Consider the following 21,984-nt stretch of genomic DNA (forward strand, 5'->3'; position numbering starts at 1 on the left):
ATAACTTGAGATCATGCTCAGGGGTAAAAAGGTTCAGAATTATTTAGGTGAATAGCAGGTTGCCTCTCTAAAAACTAAAGGAGTTAGTGAGGTACAAAATGTACAGTGTACCTTGTGAAAGTAAAAGGGGAGGAACTGTCTGAAAAGGGAAGGCAGTGGCCATTGTTAATCTTGTATCATGATTCGAAACCCACATTGTTTTCATTGCTCTGTTTAGTCTGGCTATACTCTGTTCCAGTTTGCCTATTTGTACTAGATTTGATGGCATGGACAGCTACTCCAAAGAGAACAGGATATATTATGGTAACCATTTTTTACTTCCTATTAACTTAATTAGAAGCTCTGAATTGCTTTCACTGTCTTGTTTTGACTGATTTTATTTGAATCTGTTTTGTCTGATCATTGTCTTGTTTTGACTGATTTTATTCAAATCTGTTTTGTTTGACAGTATCAAGTCTGAGGGTATAGGCAACTACTTTGAAGACAATAAGATTCACTATGATACTCATTCTGGTTTGACTATTATCTTTTGAAGTCCTATAATGTCTCCAATGTTTTGTTTTTATTGATTTTGTTCTGAACTGTTTTGTTCAGTTTTATTATGCCTGATGATATGGGCATTCAATTCTTTTGAAGATAACAAGAGGCATCATGGAAACCATTGTTGATCACCTTGTATTTTGGTTTTAAGTTATATATGGTTTTATTCTTTTCAAAATAAAAAAAATTAAATAAAAACATCCTCTTAGCAGCAGGGATTTCTATGTGAGACCTGACCTACAAAATCTACTGAAGCCTTCATAGCTATATATGATGGGAATTTTTTAAAAAATGCAACTAGATTGTTTTTGGTTTCAAAAGTGCATTTTAAATTAATAAAATAAATAATTTCACCATATTGTTTTGTAGACTGTGGCTAATAGTATCTGTTACAAAATAATGTGGTATTTTTGGGTCCCATTACTACTAATTAATTAAGAATCTCTAATCAATATTTAAGAAGGCAAACATCTCATTTTATTTATTCTTCTTTAAGATGTGCAATTCAGTGGTATTAATATACACTCAGCGTTGAACAACCATCACCTCTGTCTAAATATAGAAGTTTTATTAATGCTGAAAGAATACCCACTGGCACCCATTCCTGCTTGTTCCTCTCCCATACTAGGAAATCACTGCCTCTATGATCTTGCCGAATCTGGACATTTCACACACATGAAGTCAACAGTGTGCAACCTTTGCATCTGATGTTTCTCACAAGCGTGAAGGCATGTTTTCAGGTATCATACATGTTGTAGAGCACAGCAATATTTCCCTATTTTTATGTTTCAGTAATACTCTATTGTGTTAATATGTCTCATTATTTCTATCCTTTAATCCAATCCATTTTCCTGGGCTATTACAAATAAGACTGCTGTGATAACCCCTGTGTAAGTTTTGATGTGGATGTATGTTTTCAATTCTCTCCTTAGGACTGAAACAGGTTGACTATTTGGTAACTCCATGGTTAACGTTTTGAGAAGCTGACAACTTGTTTTCCAGAGTGCCTCCATCATGTTATATTCCCACCCGCTGTGTGTGAGAGCTCTCTCCACATCTTCATTTTTATTTTGGTCATCTTGGTGGGTGTGAGGTGGTACCTTTTTATGATTTTGATGTTCATTATACTGACAACTAATCATGCTGGGCATTTTTTTCATGTACTTACTGCCCATTTATCTTTCTTTTGAGAAATGTTATTCAAATTATTTGCCTACTTTAAACGGGAAAATTTGTTATTTATTGCACTGAAAATGTTCTTTGTTCAAGATAAAAGTCTCTTTCTAGCTAAATGGTTTTCAAGTATTTTCTGTTATTTTGTAGGCTGTATTTTCTGTCATTTTGTAGGTTGTCTTTTATTTATCTGTCTTGATAATGTCCTTAGATACACAAAAGTAATTGATTTTTATAAAGCCCAATTTATGTTCTTCCCCCTTGGTTGCTTGTGCTTTAGCTGTCATAACTAATAATCTATTGCATAATCCAAAATTATGAATATTTACACATACATTGTCTTCTAAAAGTCTTGTTTTTGTTCTTATATGTAAATATTTGATACATCTTGAGTTCATTTTTGTATACAATGTTAGAGTTTCATTTGTTTTGCATATGGATATTCTGTTGTTTAGGCATATGTTTAAATCTTTCTCCCTGAATTATTTTGGGATATTTATGAAAAATCAATTGGCCATAGATGTTTGCATTTACTTTTAGACTCTCAATACTCTCTCAGAGATTTATTTATCTGTCTTTATGTCTTAATTGCATGGCATAGGCCACTGCAGAGCTGCAGTAAGTTTGGAAATTGAAAGTTTAAATTCTCTATTTTTTTAAAAAACAACTGTTTGAACTATTGAGTCCTTTACATTGCCACATGTGTTTAAGGATTAGTTGATCTTTTAATAAAATGCTACGAATCATTTTGAATTGTAAATCAACATTGTGGAACAGCTTACATTTCAAATCTATGAACAAGGATCAAGGATGCCTTTGAATTTATATAAGTATTAGGGTTTTTTTTTTTTTTTTAAGTATCAGGGATTGAACTCATGACCTTGTGATTGCCAAGCAGGCTTCTATGCTGCTGATCTAAATCCCAGGCCCTTATGTAAATATTCTTTAATGCCTTTCAACAATGTTTCATAGTTCTCAATGTACAAGTCTGGCACATCTTTTATTAAATATATTCCTGATTATTTTATTCACTTATTCTTGAGATGGGATCTTGCTATGTTGCCCAGGCTGACCCCAGACTCTTGGGCTGAAGAGATATTTGTGCTTCTGCCTCCTGAGTAGATGTGTCATTACATCCATTTACTTTTGTTATGTTTGATGTCATTGCATATGAAATTATAATCTGAGTTTGTTTTTCAGATTTGTCCTGGTTAATATGTCAAAAAAATCATTGGATTTTTATATATTGATTTTGTATCCTGCCACAATGATAGACTCTTTTCTTACTGCTGCTTATGTGTACATATGTTTTCCCTAGGACACATATATAGGATCATGTTACTTACAGATACAGACTGTTGTGTTTCTTCCTTTAATCCGAATGCCTTTTATTTATTTTTCTTTCCTAATTGCCCTGGTTGAAACCTCCAGTGCAATGCTCAACAGAAGTTCAAGAAAAGGTATCTTACCCAGCATGGTGGTGTGTCCCTATAATCCCAGCACTTGGGAAGCTGAGTCAGGAGGATCACTGCCAGTTCAAGGCCAGTCTGGACTACCTAGCGGCTTTGAGGTTAGCCTAAACTATGTAGTAAGATCCTGTCACTAAACAACAATAGGAAAACAAACCAAAACACAAATAGGTGATATCATGTTTTGTGCTTAATCTATCAAATATGCCATTAGATTTTTTTCATAGATAACTCCTACCAAGTTTGAAGAGTTCCTTCCTATTCCTAATTTTTGGCTCCCTCTGTTCTCTCTCTGTCTCTCTCTCTGTCTCATACACACACACACATATTACATATATAGCTTTACATATATTTTTACCTTATATATTTAGAACTATATTCTTATGTAAATATATATGTTTTGTTGATAAACTGACATTTGTTATGGAGCAACAATTTGTGTCTCAAAGCAGATTTTTCTGATATTCAGTATTTCATTAGTTCTTATCAATTCTGATGTTTGAAAAAAAACATGGTTCTTATGCAATGCTTCATAAACAGGAGACATGTTTGTTGGCCATAAATCAATTTTATGACCCATAGTCTAATTTTTTTTTTCTTTTTGGTGCTGGGGATCGAACTCATGACCTTGCACTTGCCAGGCAGGCACTTGAGCCACTGAGCTAAATCCCCAGCCCCCCATAGTCTAATTTTTAAAAATAAAATCAACTCTGCTAGAATAAAATAGAAAGTTTAAAATGGCATTTCAAATTTATTATACACTAATAGTATTGCTTGGTATTATACATGCACATATATGTATACACACATACACACATATGTCAATGTTTACCTTATTTCCTATGGGTTATAGTTCATTCTCATGAAGAGTGCTGAAAGACAGCTGGACATAGGGGTACACGATTGTAATCTCAGCATTTTGGGAGTTTGAGGCAGGAAGGTTGCATATTCAACCCTAGGCCAGGAAACTTATCAACTTATTGAAAATCCATTCAAAATAAAAGATGAAAAAAGATGGAAATGTAGCTCAGTGCAAAGGCCCTGGGTTCACTCCCCAGTACCACACACCCAGACCCACACCGACACCCACACCCACACACACACACACACACACACACACACAAAGAATAGAACAAATTTGCAGGATCTCTAAAAGATAGGAATCCTGAGACTCCTAGAAGTTTATTCAGATGAGAAATAGGGCAAACATAGTACTTTCTGCAAAGTAAATTGGACAGAAGCTCAGCTTTCTGTGATACTTATGTTAAACAGAAGAATAGCTTTTGAAGTTAATTAAGCCTGAGACATTTGGGTTACTCATAAAAATCCCACTCATAAAAGTCATCAAATGTGGAACATTCTTCTAATCCTATCTGAAAACAAGATGGTAAAATAAATCCAACATTCCTTACACAGGAAATATTCCTCAAGCCCATTTCAAAAGCCAGATACTATGCCTGAGGTTATAGACAGAAAGGAGTGCAAATACGTATCTCTTTTCAATTCTTTGAAGGGCACACAAATGTATAAGTGAGTGGTTATTGTGAAGTGAATAACTGGGGCAACCATAAGTGGATGCAAGGTATGTTAAGAGATTAGAGAGGAGAAAATTCTTAACTTAAGATTTTATGAATGCTAACACGTTAGACCTAGCCAGCACCTCTGTAATGGAGAAAGGTTTTATAAAGGCAGGGAAGAATAAGCAGGTGCAGAAAGGAGGCTCTGTAGTGCGGAAGTGAAGGCTAAGAGACTGTGTCAAGGCTGAAAAAAGACAGGTGGGAGTGCAGATTATGACCTCTGCATAAAGTGCTTGAACTTCACACCGATTTATGGAAAGTGGAGTGATTATTCTGCATTTGTAATCCTTTATATATGTCTGAAAAGGTTAGTCAGGAGGTGAATGCAAGGGTCCAGAAGGAAGGCAAGGAAATATGATGGAATTTGATGGTGAAAGGAGAAGAAAGTAGAGAAATCATTATTTAAATTTAATAACAATATTGATTTGGTATGGGACTAGACATAAAGAAGGATTCTCAACTTTCTGGTTTGAGCTCCTATGTACCTCCAGAGTAGAGAAAAATTAAGCTTAGGATCCAGATGATAAAGTTGGATTGATGATTATTAAATCCGAGAATCCATAATTATTCAGGAGAAGAGGTCTATGGGCAGTTGGAAATCAAGTTTAGAGCACAGCAGGCCGATAGGTGTTAGGGATCTGGACTCAGAAGTGATTGAAGGCAAATAAGACAAGTTGTATTACCAAGCTCTCCTATGAGAGAGTGTAACAGGAAGAGTGATAGGAAAATCTACGATGAGGGGCGTGCCCAAGCTGCATCCCTTTCACACAGGAATGTAAACTCTTCTCCTTGAAGACTCCAGGGAGCACTCAGTTTGGTCAGGGAGCACCCGTCCCATTTTGGGACAAGACAGTACCATCTAAGGCAGTAAACAACTAGAGGTTTAAATTCAACCTACAGAGTCACTATCTCTCCTCCTTCCTTTGCTTATGTGCTTTATGTGAGCCATCTGGGACTTCAAGCCATTCTAAGGCTTCTCTGTGAGCCAAACTGGAGGTCAAAGTTCTTGACTGTTTTCTGACAGAAGTTTGGAATAAGAGATTTTAGAGATCAGTTGTGATTTGCTCAAAATAAAAGTGCTTGTGCTACTTTGTAGCTCCCTAGAGAAGATTTAGTTAACTATGATTTAGAAAAAGATCATTTTGCTGTGCTACAATATGGTCTCTGTAACTGAATGCGCACTTTGGTCTCATTTAACTGTCCTTACGAAGATGTTAGGAGTAACTCTGACCATGATAACAACCATAGCTATTTATCCTTTCTAGATTAATAGCAAGTACAAGCAGACGTCTTTGATACCTCCTGATGACACAGCTACGTGGCTAATGCTGATGAGTTTCTTAATAGCATTTAAATTTCCCCTCATTTTGGCTAGAAGTCCTTGGTTTACTCTAAGCTGGTTGTGTTTCAAAATATTTATCAGAACTTGTATTTGCTAGTAAATGATTTGTGTATCAAAAAAGAAATTCATAAACAATTAAAGGATGGAAAACACTATTCAAAGAAATTAGGGGTAGGAATTTTATTCTCAAAGAAAACTTCCAGATAAAAGTGATCAGAAGAGGCAAACAATGTCAGTAAATTTTAGAGAAGGAGATGATTCAATAAGGAGAGAACAATTTTAAATATAATGTGCTGAATATTAGTGCACCCAGCTTCATAAAACAAACACTATTGGACATAAACAATTAAATAAACACCAACATAATCATAGTGGGTGTTCTCAACACACAATTTTCACAAATAGAATAACTAAAAATATTGAATATTAGAGCTGAAGCACATCTTCAACCAAATGGATTCATTATATATCTTTAGAGTATCTACCCTACTACTAAATAGAACACTTTCTTTTCAACAGCACATGAACTTTCTCTAAAATCAACCATATATACATATTAGTCGATAAAGCCTGCTTTAGAAATAGAAAAGAACTGAAATAAGCTCCTGAGTACTTTCTGATCATAGTGAGCTGACATTAGAAATCAATTGCAAAAGAAACTGGAAAAAATTTACAAAAACATCACTATTAAATAACAGACTCCTAAACACTCACTAAGCCACAGCAGAAATTAAACAATTCCTATAATCAAATAATAATGCTAATACAATATACAAAAACCTTTAATGAGAACAAGTTTATTGATGAGAGTGCTCACATCAGAAAAAGAGAGCAAAATAAGCTAATGATGCACCTCAAGATATCAGAATAACAAAAACAGTGCAAACCCAAACCTAGTACAAGGAGGAAAATCATAAAAACCAGATCATAAATTAATGAAATTGAGATTAAAAAATACAAAGAATCAATAAATTGAATAGCTGGTTCTTTGAAAGAATACATAAAATAGACAAACTCTTATCTAAACATATTAAAAGAAAACCCCGCATCCATTAAATTAGAAATGAAAAAGGCAAAATCACAATAGACATTGCCAAACTATTTCCTAGAAACTAGCATTACTCTAATTCCAAAACTAGACAAGGACCCAAGTAAAAAAAGAAAACCATGGACCAATCTCTTTAAGAGGACATAAACACAAAAATTCTCAGTGAGATACTGGTAAATAGAATGCAAAAAAAAAAAAAAAAATCACTAAAAAAAATCATACATCATGACCAAGTAGGCATCATCCTAGGATGGTTCAACACATACAAATCAATAGATGTAATATATCACATAACCCATTTTGATAGAAGCTGATAAAGCTTTTGACAAAATCCAGAAGTTATGATAAAAATCATCAAGAAAATAGGTATAGAAAGACTGTAACTCAATCGGATAAAAGCCATTTATAACCAACTAATGCCCAACATCATATTAAATAGGAAAAAGCCAAAAGCTTTCTCTCTAAATCAAGAACAAGACAAGAAGGGCCGGGGATTTAGCTCAGCGGCATAGGTGCCTGAATTCAATCCCCGGTACCAAAAAAAATTAGCCAGATGTGGTGGCTCATGCCTGTAATCCCAGCACTCGGGAGGCTGAGGCTGAAGGACTGTTGAGAGTTCGAGACTAGCCTGGGCTACAAAGTGAGCTCAAGGCCAGCCTGAACTGCATAGCGAGTCTCAAAAAGACAAAAAAAAAAAAAAAAAAAAAAAAGAACAAGACAAGTAAGTACATAGACTATCATCATTCCTTTTCAAGCTACTCAAAATATTAGCCAGAGTAATCTGACAAGAGAAAGAAACAAAAGAGACAAGTAGAGGAAACAAAGAAGTCAAATTCTCAGTATTTACAGGTGACATGATCTTTTACATAGAAGATCAAAAACTTCCAGTAGAATACAAAACCAACACACAAATATCAGTAAGTGTGCCCATACACCAATAATGAATCCACTAAAAAATAAATTATGAAAATAATGCCATTCATTATTACATCAATAAAAATGAAATACATAAGAATTAACTTAAGCAAGGAAGTGAAAGACCACTACATATACTCTACAATATTCTGAAAGGAAGACTGAAGCAGGATATCAGAAAATGGAAAGATACTTTCTTTCTTGGATAGGCAGAACCAACACTGTAAAAATATTCATACATCCAAAATTGATTTACAGATTTAATGCAATCTGAATCAAGTATCAACAGCGTTTCTCAGAGAACTAGGGAAAATAATTTTAAAATTCACATGGAACCAAGAAAAGGAATCCTAGGAAAAGAAAACAAAGTAAGAGGCATCACAATCCCAGATTTCAAGTTATATTACAAAGCTACAGTGATAAAAACAGCAAGACACTGGCCAAAGAGCAATGGAAGAACTGTGGATCACTGGAACAAATGCGAATCAATGGAAGAAAATAGAGGGTGCAGAAACAACCCCCGACACATTCTGCCATCTTACAAACAGGGTCAAAAACATGCTGGAGGAAAGGTAGCCTCTTTAGGAAATGGTGCTAGGAGACCTGGTTGTACAGATACACAAGACTGGAGCTAGACCTATATGTCTCACTATGCACCTAACTAAAATCAAAATGGATCAAAGATCTAAACAGAAAAAAAAAAAAAAAAACACTTAACCTGGTGGAAGATAAAATAGGTGCGTAACAGGCATATGCAAGCATTTTTTGAACAGAACCCTATTATATTAGATATAACATGAAGAATCAACAAATGGAATTATTTTTAAAAGTCTCAATGAAAGAAACATGACAATGAAAAGATAACCTATAGAATGGAAAAAATTCCCAGTTATACTTCAGGTAGAAAAATAATATCTAAGCTATATGAAGAAATTAAAATATTAGATCCCCCAAAACAAAAGATCCTGTTAACAAATGGGTAACTGGAATGAACAGACACTTTTCAGAAATACAAATGGCCAAATAAAACCATAAAAGACGCTCAACATCCTGGCCATTAGAACAATGCAACTTAAAACAACACTGAAATTCCAGTTTACTCCAGAAAGTATGACTATCATCAAATATCAAATGATAGCAAATATTGGTGAAGCTGTGGGTAGAAATATATTTTACCAACAATGTATTTTATCTCCCAAACAGAACGACAGAAATTTGGCAAATGGGAAATACAACAAGGAGTGAAAGAGGGGGAATCTATGAAGGGGACATAAAAGAATTAAGACATGCCGTGTACCAACTCCCCACAGTTAATATGACCACTGCATACTACAAACATGATTAATAAGAAACACACAAGTTTACGTAATGAGTGATTACTGTTATAAGTCTGTATCATCTCATGTTAAGAAAAGTGAAGGAAAAAACATGATGAAATTGTATGTGGAAAACTGTCAAACTATATTTCCTCTTGAACTTTGATGTTACTCTTAAGACTTATGGTTGGTTCTGCAGAAAAACAAAATCAAACACAACAAAACCAAACCAAACAAAACATATCTGACTTTGTATATGTATAGTAACCCTCACTTGAAGTATTCTGTTACAAACCACTGACCTACCTTGTACTGGAGTGAGAAAGAGTGCCTTATGATATTTGACTTTTCTTAGTTATTGTGACTATTATCTGTTGCTTTGAGTTTTCAAAATGTCATTTTCATTCTAAATACACTACCTCAAACAATGGTTTCTTCCTTAACCATTGTTTTACACAAGAATAATGTACAAATTTATTTTCATGGGAATACATAACCAGCACTATGATCAAAAGAAAATTATATAATTGAATTCAAATTCATTTGAAGTCAAATTTTTCAAGTACATTATTTAAATTTCTGAATTTGAATTACTAGAAACACAATTTGTCCTAAGTATACTGTCCAGCCTCCAGGTGGCGATCTTAGTGAATTTATTTTATGTTTTGTAACAGATTTTACCACTTGTATCCTTTGCACTACATTCTTTAAATTTATGTTTAATTTGAAGAATGTGTCCTACTCTTTTGGGGCTAATTTTCTTATACAGATAAAATAAGATTCTTTTCCAGATGAGCAGAACATGATTTATAGCCAGCGTTTGCTTCCTAGAAATCGTGAGAAATCTAGGTTTTTGGACACACAGTGATCAGTGGATATAATATATAACATAAAAATCATGTTGAAAGGTACCAAAGTAAAATACAGAGAAATGGTCAGGTACCTTCATTACAATTTGGAATTGTCAATACCTGTATGTGGAAGCTAAATGAAGTGCTAAATAGATCTCACATGCAGACATGAATATGCCTTAGGAAAAGGGGAGAGGAAGCCCTGATGCTTTCAGAAAACGCTAGAGGCACAGCAGCTCCCTAAACATTATGGATAATATAACTAGAGTGAGAACACATCTTTGCTATTATCCTGTGGCTACTAGGGTTCAGTAAGTCCCTTCAGAGGCTAATCACACTGTTGGCACCTCTGCATACACACTTAAGAAAGTATTTAAAGAAATAGTATTATAATACATTCATTATGTTTTTAGTCTTTAAAATTTTGAAAAGTATACTGATTAAATCCATTTCCTAGGACGAGTATGTAATCCTCACTACTGTCAAAAACTTCATTTTCCTTAGCCAAAAGTAAGTGTATTTCTAATTTTCAAAGTTTTATACGTGTGCAAACTGTTTTCTAAAAAAAAATAATAACTCAAATTTAAACCAGCAGAATGTAAGTATCTATTCTGTGTCACAACCAGCAGTGTACTGAGATTAATAAAAATATTCGCAGAAGAGCAGCTCCTTAGTCAACACTTAGGGACATTCTCTTCCATTTCCCTGCACTGCTCCTAACATTTTTCCCGTTGGTCTCATACCAGATCTTTGTGAACACATGCCTTTGAACATGTGATCTTTCTCAATATAGTCCCTTCTGTCTTTTGTTTGACTGTGAAATATCGCTCATAAAAGCAAACTTGATTTTCTCAGCTAGGATGTTCCTCAGACCTCAGAATCAGAGTCCATGCTCAGTGCTCCTAGAGCATTCTTTTTATTTATCTGTAACAGAATGCCTAGAACATTATCATTGTGAATACAGTCTTTTCCTCAGGGGCTGGTACATCTTATGGAAACAGGAATATGTTTTAGTTGTCAGACTATACACTACAAAGTCTGCCAAAAAGAGGTATATTCACTTTAGCAGTTCACAGCACTGTTGCTTTTGTTTTTGGTACCAGAGAAAGCGTTTGTGCCTCTGAGCTTAATCCCTGGCCCTCACCATAGTAATAAATATCTGGAAGCTAATGGCCACCCTTTGAGCACCTCTTGCAACTGTAGGCAAAGGTGACTGTATTAATCTCATCATGTCTCAGTTAATTTAGTATTAAAAATTTATACAAGTTTTTCTTTTTCTAATGAATATACTTTTTTGGTGAACTGAGTATTTGGCACACTATCTACATTCGATATCTGTTTATAGAATCAGTTCATTAACTGGTTTACTTAAAAATCAGTTTGAACTATTACCACAGGTTTCTGGAGTGAGGAAAGTACCCTTTTGTATATATTCATCCTACCTGCAACAACATGCAAATTGTAGTCAGGAGGGGCATCAGGTCTTGTATCTGGAGTTTTGGTTTGTTTTTCCATTTCATTTGCAGGCTGCTCAGGGGCTGTATTACAAATTGAGAGGAAAAAAATATATACATGATTTACAAAAAAATAATATTATTGTACAGTGCATTCATTTGTCTTGTATGTATCATTAAGAAATATACTCAATATAAAAATATACTCATTTCCTATGAAAACCCATAATTCATCACATATTACATATCAATTTATTATAAAATCTCAAATTTTATGCCAAACAAAGATAAATAAAACTGAAGAATTACAATGTGCTTGTGATTGGAACAGTCAGCTTTTACACCAGTGGATCAGCTGATTTTGACTTCTATTTACATGGTAAATTGGCTCCCTAGACAGTGAAAATATTTTCTCCTATCATTTAGAGAAAAGAAGTAAATACAGAGTGAACTCTAGTTTTTTCCTTTTTCTTTGAAAGGTGCTGCATAAATAAATTCAAAATAATACCATACTCAGTAGTTTTAAAACTGGTGGTGGTGTCATATAGGTCTGAGACACATAGTTCAGTCTGTATGCTTCCGTGCACAACTTGCACGCTTACTATATGCTTCCTAGCAGCAGCCAGGGAGGACAGTCTAGTCAAAGGAGTTGTTTTAAGGCAGGAACATCGTGACATTACACCTTGTCTTGTGGATCTGATTAGACAAATTCCTCCCTGAGCCTCGCAAGAAAACCTCTGACTTTTATCTCAGAGATAATATAAACTCCACAACTCTGGTGTTTCTCACTTTATGCAGATACTATAAAATGCAGGGTCTGTCTCTGCAGCTCTTTACTGCTACTGTCTGCAGACCTTGCTCCCCAGCCTTAATTTTCCTCTGCCAGATTTCTCTCACATACTTTAAAGATGGATCAGAAGGCATGTGCCAATAGATGTTTTTAATCTTTTGGGCAAATATAAACAGAAATAGTCACATGCATAAATGAACATATTCACAAATATTTATGCACATACAAATGCTAAACAATAAAAAACTTCAAAATGAAAAAAAATTATCTTTTTAAGGAAAAAAAACTCCACACAATTCATATTTGAAAATGAAACATTTTCAAAAGTTTTCACAAAAATATACCTGACATTTTGAAGAATTCCAATTACCCTGAAAAAGAAAATATTTTAATACTTTAAGATATGTCTATGTAAATAAAGTACATACACATATATATAATTATGACAGTAATATGTATTGCAAGTTCTATGATTTTTTAAGCATATTCTTTCATTCATCACTTCATTAATTCTATAAATACAGTTCTCTCATTATGTACAGTACTGGGTATGATTACAGAGAAGAATAAAGGAAAGTCCAAGAAAGACAAACACCAAAATCACCAGATACTCTGTTGACTACTGTACTGCATTTTATATTTTAGTAGGTGAAACAAAAAAACATGTCAACAAATGTTTAAAAATTTAAATTTAGCTAGCACAGTTAAGGAGAAACTACATAAAGATTTTAAGAAAAACACGGATGGTAATTTCCAGAAAACTCAAGGGCAGTTTCTTAGGAGAGGGCCTTCCAGCTCGCGGAGCTATGAAAAGAAAGCTTCACACTGAAGTTGTGAGAAGAGAGTTCCTGGAGGACAGAAAAGTAAGTGGGACAGCACAGAGATGGCAATGAGTGATGATCTTCAAAGAAGAGAAAGAAAGACTGTGGTAACTGGGCCTCAGGGAATGATCAGAACCGAGGTAAGAGATGAAGACAAAGGTCTGATGACAAGCGAAGGTGATGCAAAGTGTTTGGAATTCAGTGGCCTTGGACTGGATAGTCTGGAGGATTTTAACCAAGCAGTAAGCAGATCTGCCTGAGGCTGCACCCCAAGAAGGCAAGAGCAAGGAGCTGAGAGGGATGGCAGCAGTAATCCAGGGAGGAGCGATGCTGGCTTAGACTGGAGATCTTTTATGGTGTGTTTTTAATTTATAAATAATTATTACCGTAAAAGATACGTTGCCATAAATCTTTCTCCAAATCACTTTTTATATCTCCCAATCACTTTTTAAACACACATCCCACCATCCTTGCCACCTTCTAAAGCAGTTTTATGAGTGTCTTTACAAGGTGTGACCAAAAAACAAATAAGCAAATAGATGCAGTGAATCTGTCAGAGCGCCCTCTAATGGATTATTGTACCCTGTGATTTCAGGCTCTTCCTCAAAATCAGAGTGAACATGAAAGATAAATGTCTTGAACTGATTTGAGACATAGTGGGAGCCATGACAGCACAACTAAAGACAAAAAAGGACTTCCACAATAGCTTTAGAAAGCAGGAAGAAGGATGGGATAGGTATATTCAAAGAAAATGGTAGCATTTTGAGGCTTATTAATGGGAACGTATTTTTTATGTAACACATTTTTAAAAAATTAAACATTCACTGTGTTTTAAAATCAGACCTTTTGTATAGCATGATTCCATTTAAGAATGTTTAATTGGAAATCTTTAAAAAAACACCCAATGATACATATCTGGAGGACAACTTTAAGAAAATGCTAAGTAATTAATGAAAAAAAGCAGGAAAATGGCTCCACATAAGGGAGAACTGATATAGGGGTCAGGGTTGAGCTTTGGCTTTCAAAAGAATCTAAATCCATTTCGTATTCTAGTTCTCATATTAATGGAAACAGTTGTGATAACAGTACTAGTTTTTAAAGGGTACACAGACTTTTCTATATGCATATTTAATTGTGTGACACCATTTCAAATTAAAAAAGACCATTTGAAAGCTCTGGGTTAACTTAGACCTTCTAATTAAAGGTCTGTTGCTCCTTTTTGTAAGTCTAAGGACTGAAAATCAAGGAACCAGAAAGGACACTAATTAGAATAATTTTTAAGTACCTCATTGCAAAGCTGGCCAATTATCTATCTACTCACTTATTCATCTATCCATTCACACATCCACCCATCTATCATCTTTTTAGCTATTAATCTTGGAAAACTGTAGTATATTACAAAAAGTAGCAAATAATAACTGCTGAATCTGAGACATGTACTTGAGATATTACTACTTTTAAAATGTTTCATTTTCAAAACACTGCAAAACATGAAAGAAAAATACAAAATCAGGAGCCCAAATCTGAAGTACTACCTCTGGAAACAGACCTCAAAATCTTGACTTTTGTCAAAATCCCAAGTGATTCTTATAATCAATCAGACACACTTAAGATCACATCATATAAAGAAAATAACAGCTGTTAACCATGCCAGTAGAAATCAAGAATTGAATTCTGATTAAAGAGACTGAATAATAAGTTTAAAATAACTAGTAACATTTTAGAAATCTATAAAGTTTATCAGCAACTAATATCAGTGAATTGAAGTAAAAGACAATATATGTACACCGCGCCTCACAAATTGCAGGTGCTATGTTGTTCTTCTCTCTCCACCCTATATTCTCTCCCTTTCCTTATATACTTCTACAATATTATTTTACCCAAATTTTATGTAACAGGATAATTTCCAGTTGCTATGAATATGTTGTTGATTTAATAATTATCCCTTAATATTCAGTGACTTGTTTCAAAATTCCCTATCATTCAGCAACAGCAAAAAAAGGCCTTATGTTGAAGAGACTGATGTTTGGCTTTGTATCAGATGGAAACCACTTTAGAAAACTGTTACGTCTCCTTAACAGGTTAGTATTACAAAGTTCAGAGAGCTCTTATTTGCAGAGGCCTTGGTATTTGGAGGACATATGATTCATACAGGGAATCTAAGCAGATTAAAATAAAGCAGAGAGTGTAAGAGCCACAGATGGTGTTGCTGGGATGTAACTGGGGTTTCCTGCATTGCAAGGCAGTGCTTGTATGAAATGACACCCTACAGGAAGACAGTTTGCATGAACATCACTTGTCCAATATTGTACTGTTACCCTGTTATTCTCTAATTTCACTCTTGTAAACAGTGATACACTTGGGAAGCTCAGTAAAACCAAAAGGTCTAGAATCTGTGATGCGTGTATTTGAAATTTCAATCAGAAAGTCAGCTCACTGCATTTGACTTAACTGAAATCTGTCCTGATTTTTGGGCAGAGGAGCCTTTGGGCTGGTGAGAATCTCTAGGCCCAAAGCTTGGAAGCCAATATATGCATTCTAAAACCTTGGGTCTAGTTTTTCTCTGAAACCTTCATTTCTGAGAGGAAAGAAAAGAAAGTAGGAAGTCCTATACGGATGATTCCTTTTGCTTTTTTTAAAAAATTTTTTTGTCTTTTTCCTTTTTATCGGTACCAGGGATTGAACTCACGACTGCCTGCTTGCAAGGCAGGCGCTTATGCTGCTGAGCTAAATCTCCAGCCCTCCTTCTGCTTTGTAGCAGAGACAGAATAAAAGCTCGTTTTCCCAAAGTCTTATACTGTGTACCAAAGTATTCCATCTTTGTCCATGGATTTAGTATGCAGTTGTTCCTACATGATATCCTTTGTTCTTCCTAAGGACATCTTGAGGTAGACATTATATCCTTTATAATAAACCCATCATCAAAAGTAGAGTACTAGTGTGAGTTCTGTTAGTCACATTAGCAAATGATTAAATCTGAGAAGATGATGGGAACCTTAAATTAACAACCATTTGGCAGAATTATGGGTGACCTGGAATCCCCGAAACCTATGGCTGGTATTTGAAGTGAGGACAGTCTGGTTGGGAATTATGCCCATAAATCTGTGTTAACTCTGGAAACCAGACTGCAATACTTTACTTAGATTACCAAAATCATTGCTAAACTGTTACAATGTACATGCGCACGCGCGCGCGCGCGCGCGCGCGCACACACACACACACACACACACACACACACACACACTTCTGATTATGGTAGCAGCAAACCATAGGGGAAAAATAGCAGAAAAGTGTAATCAAAATAAAACTCAGTTTGCATATTTCTCTGGTATTCCTAATCCAACACTGTTTCAGTGCAGCCTGAATTAGAATACATAGTTGGAATCAGTTACAGAGATAGTTCCAAAAGACCTTTTGTTCTAGCTTGAACGGGGGATTTCTAAAGTTCAAGAAATTGGCCAACTCACTAAAAGTTTTTCCTTTGCTGTATTCTCTCTTGTCCCAGATTCTGGTAATCCAACCTGGTTGGAGAAGGAATGATTTTATCCAAGAAAACTCGCAGGGGTGAAAAATACTAAAGGAAAGGAATCTTCTGTGTACATGGAAATAAGGTCCCAAAACCACTGAGCTACATTCGCTGTTGCTTTTCTCTCTTTCTCTGTCCTCTTGTGACTGGGTCTTAAATGCAAGTGAATTTGTGAGAAGGACCTAACAATTAAAAGTAAACAAAAACCTTAGTTTTCTTGTTGGCGAACCTAAAAGAGATGCTCAGAAAATAGGTAAATAGCAAATAGAGCTCAGAGCAGAAAATGCTTGGGAAGGTTGTTATGAATAAAGCTGTTTATGAATTTCCAAATTCATTCATACCTCAACCTAAACATCTACTCTAGACTCTGAGGCATCTACTCAAAGACTCGGAGGACTGAAATAAAAAAGAACACTGCACAAGCCTCTGACTGATCCTTGGGATGAGAACACACACTATAGCTCTCAATATCCTGGCAGACTCTGAAAACGAAACTAACACTGAAAGTACAACACAAAGAAGCTGGCCAGAATCTGTGGCCTCAATCCAACTGGGTCAACAAGTAAAATTAGTGGAAGTGGAGAAAAAACTGAAAAATACATCATACAGCATAGGGTGGGCTAACCCTATGAAGACACACGGTATCTACACTGTTGTTTTTATACAACATAAACATTTTTATTTCATTTGCATCATGAATCCTTTCAAATAAACGGCATATGGTAGAATATTTCCTTCTTTTAATAGATCTTGTGAAATTTGCAGATTGTTTATGTGATTTTGTTTTAATTAGAAGATCAGCTTGAGAGAAAGCAAACGGAAAGACACACAGCCCATAGATAGCTTTTATTAAACAGATTGTTAGCTCAAACTGTTTTAGTTTAGAAGGAAATATTTCTGCTATGCAATGTACGAAAACTATCAGAAGAACAATATTCTAGTAATGTTTATATAACATATTTAAGGAAACATTATCATGCCAACTATGCTATCTGGAAAATTGCCAAATAATGCCTTACTGTTATTGTATTATTTTCTGGCTACTCAAACAAGATGTCATATTGCTTACAATGAAATATCTCTCTCTGTCTCTCTCTGTCTCTGTCTCTGTCTCTGTCTCTGTCTCTCTCTGTCTCTCTCTCTTCAGACAGAATCTCACCATGTAGTTTAGGCTGGCCTTGAAGTTACTATGTAGCCCAGGCTGCCCTCCAACTTGGGGCGATCGTTCTGCCTCAGCCTTCCCATGGCTCGGATAAGAGGCACGCACTATCATGCCTAGTTGAAATCATGTTTATGAAAAAAATCTTAACAATATATGTCATCTGCAAACAATCATTAAAGTAGCACACAGATTTACAAGATTTTTCTAAGCACATACAAACTAATTTATACACATTTTTAAAAAATGGCAACTTCTTACAGTTTTATGCATGCCTTTATATTTATTAAAATGTGTTGTTGTTGATGACAATTCAGTTCACATAGCCTTATTTTTTTAAAGTGAGCTACACTACAATACATGCAACTGGCTTAATAATGAAACTTTAAATGGACTGTAAGTTTATATGATTACCAATAGTGTTGCAACAGATAATTTACATTTATCTATATCTGTGCATGAAATACTTGCAAGCACAATTGGTGGATCAAATTTTTGTGCTTAAGCTGAATCAACTTATGCAACAGACAAAAAGTTACCCAAGGTGGTGCTTTGCCAAAACTTTGGTCACTGCTAAAAGAAAAAAAGTTCATACACTATATACTTTATAATGAAGGAGAGATCAAGCAGTTTTCAGCACATCTGAAGGCCATTTTCATCTCCATTTCTGTGAACTGCCTTTCAACTGTTCTTTTGTTATTTTTTGAATATGAATGTGTGTGCTTGTTTAAATGGTTACTAAAATCTTGTTGTATTTTATATATTCATAATTTATCATTTATTATTACTCTTTTCTCCCCATGCAATGGTCTTAAGTTTTTCATGGTTCCTTTTAGATGTTTTTTTCTTCTTAAAAATAGATCCAACACTCTCATCCTAAGAATGGGTACTACAAAGGTAAATTTTAGTATGATGGTGGTGAAATCTATAAGGAATATGAACATTTTTATATTTCCTGTTTTTAACGAAGTTACAAAAGTTCAGTCAAAACTTCTCAATTCAATGCCTTAAAAAAGCATCACAGACATCAGTATTAGTGGGGAAGAAAAAAGAAAATCCTTCCAAAGAAAACATCAAAAAGAGGATATTTAAAGAGAAACAAAATGAAGACTCAGTGTGGGAAGCTTTGTAAAAGGTAGTATCTTTTATAGTAAACAACTAATATATGCTGAAAGGAAATGTGTAAATTAATCACAGACAGTAACTATTATTTTTCCTATTGCACAAGGAACATATAAACACCTTGTAGATATTTTTAGTAAATCATTCTCTATTTCAAGTTATGATTTTAAAAATGTGTGTGTGTGTGTGTGTGTGTGTGTGTGTGTGTTTTAGTAGATCCTTACACTCTGGGGACCATGTTTTGTAGGATAAATTTCAATAAATGAATGAATATTTGAAAAACGTAATAGCTAAAACTTTACTGTGTTTTGCTAATTCACATTTCCACTCCAAATTGGTCAAAGTCTACTTTTCTCATCACATTATCAGACCATTATCAGATTTTGAAAACTAATGACATAGGCAAAAGGTTATGTTTTTGGTTGAATATTTTGGATAACAGGATTAATATTCTTTATTTTTATTATCATTTGCATTTATCTCCTGCTTTGAATTAATTATCTTCAACTGGGTTGTAGATTTTAAAATTCATTAGTGAGTTTTAGGTTATTCTTTTTAATTTTCTTTCTTTTTTTTTTCTTTTTTCTTTTGTATGGGGAATTGAACTCAGGACCTCACACTTACCAGGCAGGCACTGTGCCACTGAGTAAAATCCCCAGCCCAGTTTTAGATTTTTCTAAAAGTAAAATTATCTTTTCTGTTCAACAATATACTCATTTGTCTGTTTTTTGTTTACCTGTTACTAAAAATTACATCCCCAAGTGAGTCTAGGTTTTTGTGTTATAGTTAGAAATGTCTTCCCCAAATGCATGTGTATAACTATTTAACTTGTCAGTTTTTTTTTTTTTTAGGTTTCACATGTTTAGATTTAAATTAAAAAGCCATTTAGTGCATGTTTTATTAACAATGGAGAACATTTTCAGTTTTCTTGATAGTTTTTCTCAATAAATAACTGGTTGTCCATGCATGATCAATTAAATGTTATTTTTCCTCATCCTTTCATTCAATATTTATCAAATGCTAGTTTTCCTTTTATTCTTAAATATGTCTCCACAATTTTGTTGCAATATCTGGTACTCGATCTATGTTATATTTTAATCACTTTGATTTTATAATACCTTCTGTAACACGGTAAGTTTTCATGTGTTTTAGTTGAAATATTTCTATTTTCTAGAGTTTCTTTCATAAAATCTAAGTCATTTTGTTTAAAACATTTAAAATAGAATTATATTAATATAACTATTTTAAGGATATTACAGGTAGGTAAATATATATTTATTTTATTTGAACATATGGATACATGTAATAAACAACATAATACATGTAATACATTTTCAACTAAGTCCCTACAGCTTGTAGTTTTAAAATATTTTTTCAACTTTTGATATTTCATGCCAAATTGAAGCTTATATTGTTGTTCTCTACACGTACAGCCTCAATTGACTTCTACAAACTTAATACAGTGTAACTGGAAACTATGCAAAATTTCCTTTTTCCTTCTATGAGTTTTTCAGGGACTTCCCAGGAACATTCAAGGAATACAATCATAGAACACAACGCGTAAAGTGGTCAGTTTGCATCCTCTTTTTTGTGTTTTGTTCCTTTTGTTTTGAGACAAAGCTTCACTCTGCAGGCTGGCCTTGAACTCACTATGTAGCCCAGGCTGGCCTACTGGAGTAGTGACAGTGATCCTCTGTCTCAGCCTCCTGCTGGGATTACACCCAAGTGCCACTGTCGCGCTCATTTGTATCTTACATTCTAACCAGTGTTAGCGCTGTCTAATGTTAAAGTCCCATACAGTTCACAACAACCTCCAGTACAACAATCAGCAGTCTTGCCTTCTCTAATTTACTGGCAACGATGCTTCTGTTTCATAATGAACCATGACAGCAGACAGTTTGAGGTTATCTATTTCTACTACAACAGTACACAAATTAAAATGTTGTATCTACGCCCACTTAATGTGGTTGAAATTAACCTTAGAATAAAAATCGTCATTATGCTTACTTTAGTGGCTCTATTTTAAATATGCAATATAAAACTAAAAACTACACTGTAGGTCATAAATACAGGAGCATGCAAAACCGCAGAACAAATAACGAAAAATATAAGTCTTGAAAATTGAATGTTTTATTTTTTAGAACGCAAGTATAACCACGAATACATTATTTCTCCCCAGTTTGCCCAAACTGACAATGTGAGAGACAGGTTCTAACACCACCCTGCCACAGAAGTTGCAATCCGCATTTACCTGTCTGTCCTCGGCCGCGAGTCCCAGGCGATGCGCACCGGTCACCTGTGCGGGACGCGGGAGGACCCGGTCAGGCGGCGCCAGCCAGGCCACGCGCGACCGAGCCCGCGGCTGGAGAGGCGCCCGGGAAGGAGGCGCAGCACCTCTCCCGCAGCGCGCGGGCCCGCGGACGAGCTTAGCCGCCCAGCCCCGCCCCGCGCGGGGATCGGGGTCCCTGACCGCTGCCCGGCCGACCTCCACCCACGACCCGCAGCTGCCGCAGCTGCCGCAGCTCGCTGCCCACCCCACGGAACTTGCAGCCACCTGAGGCTGCGCCCGGCCCGCCCACGACGCCCGCCCACGACGCCCGACCCCCGCCCTCCTGGCGCGGAGGGAGGCCGCAGCGGCGGCCCTCGGGGAAGAGCGGAGCTCGGGCTCGGAGCGGGGGCGAGGCCCGGTTCCGGGCGCCCTCGCCGCGGATCCCCAGGGGCGCGCGGCCGCCCAGGCCTCGGACCGGCCCGCTGTGCGAGCTGGCGCCCCGGCCTGGCTGCGACCTGAACTACCCGAGCCGGCGGGAACTGCAGACGAAAACAAGCCCTCGCCGCGCCAGCAGCAGCGGACGGTGAAAGATAAAAAAGATAGCGCCAGCCC

At 35.7% G+C, this 21,984-nt stretch overlaps 1 protein-coding gene and 2 long non-coding RNA genes across 9 annotated transcripts in view; 2 read left to right on the forward strand and 1 right to left on the reverse strand.

Moving 5' to 3' along the window:
• The window catches only part of Plscr4 (phospholipid scramblase 4), a 35,402-nt gene that overhangs the window by 13,178 nt on the left and 240 nt on the right, over positions 1 to 21,984 (reverse strand). The window contains exons 1-4 of one of the 7 annotated variants that reach the window (XM_063249149.1): positions 21,897 to 21,913; positions 21,355 to 21,399; positions 12,820 to 12,846; positions 11,674 to 11,769 (exon numbers count right to left, since the gene is read on the reverse strand). In XM_063249149.1, coding sequence (XP_063105219.1) covers positions 11,674 to 11,769; positions 12,820 to 12,826 — 103 coding nt within the window. In that variant the 5' untranslated portion in view covers positions 12,827 to 12,846; positions 21,355 to 21,399; positions 21,897 to 21,913. Of the gene's footprint in view, positions 1 to 11,673; positions 11,770 to 12,819; positions 12,847 to 21,354; positions 21,495 to 21,657; positions 21,675 to 21,896; positions 21,914 to 21,984 lie in introns of those variants that run through there. The other 6 variants (XM_063249150.1, XM_063249148.1, XM_063249147.1 and 3 more) reach the window with 6 other exon arrangements.
• LOC106029115 (uncharacterized) lies at positions 1,136 to 17,033 on the forward strand. The gene is made up of 4 exons (XR_001202776.2): positions 1,136 to 1,280; positions 3,145 to 3,283; positions 15,284 to 15,377; positions 16,802 to 17,033. It is a non-coding gene; the product is annotated as an uncharacterized LOC106029115 (long non-coding RNA).
• Positions 21,651 to 21,984, forward strand: part of LOC106029116 (uncharacterized) — a 47,007-nt gene continuing 46,673 nt past the window's right edge. Inside the window, exon 1 of the long non-coding RNA XR_010047607.1 lies at positions 21,651 to 21,955. This is a non-coding gene — a long non-coding RNA (uncharacterized LOC106029116). The remainder of the gene's footprint in view (positions 21,956 to 21,984) is intronic.

This window comes from Cavia porcellus, unplaced genomic scaffold, assembly GCF_034190915.1.
Source record: "Cavia porcellus strain 051 isolate PalLab524CR breed Dunkin Hartley unplaced genomic scaffold, mCavPor4.1 scaffold_5, whole genome shotgun sequence".
In the NCBI taxonomy this organism is placed as follows: Eukaryota; Metazoa; Chordata; class Mammalia; order Rodentia; family Caviidae; genus Cavia; species Cavia porcellus.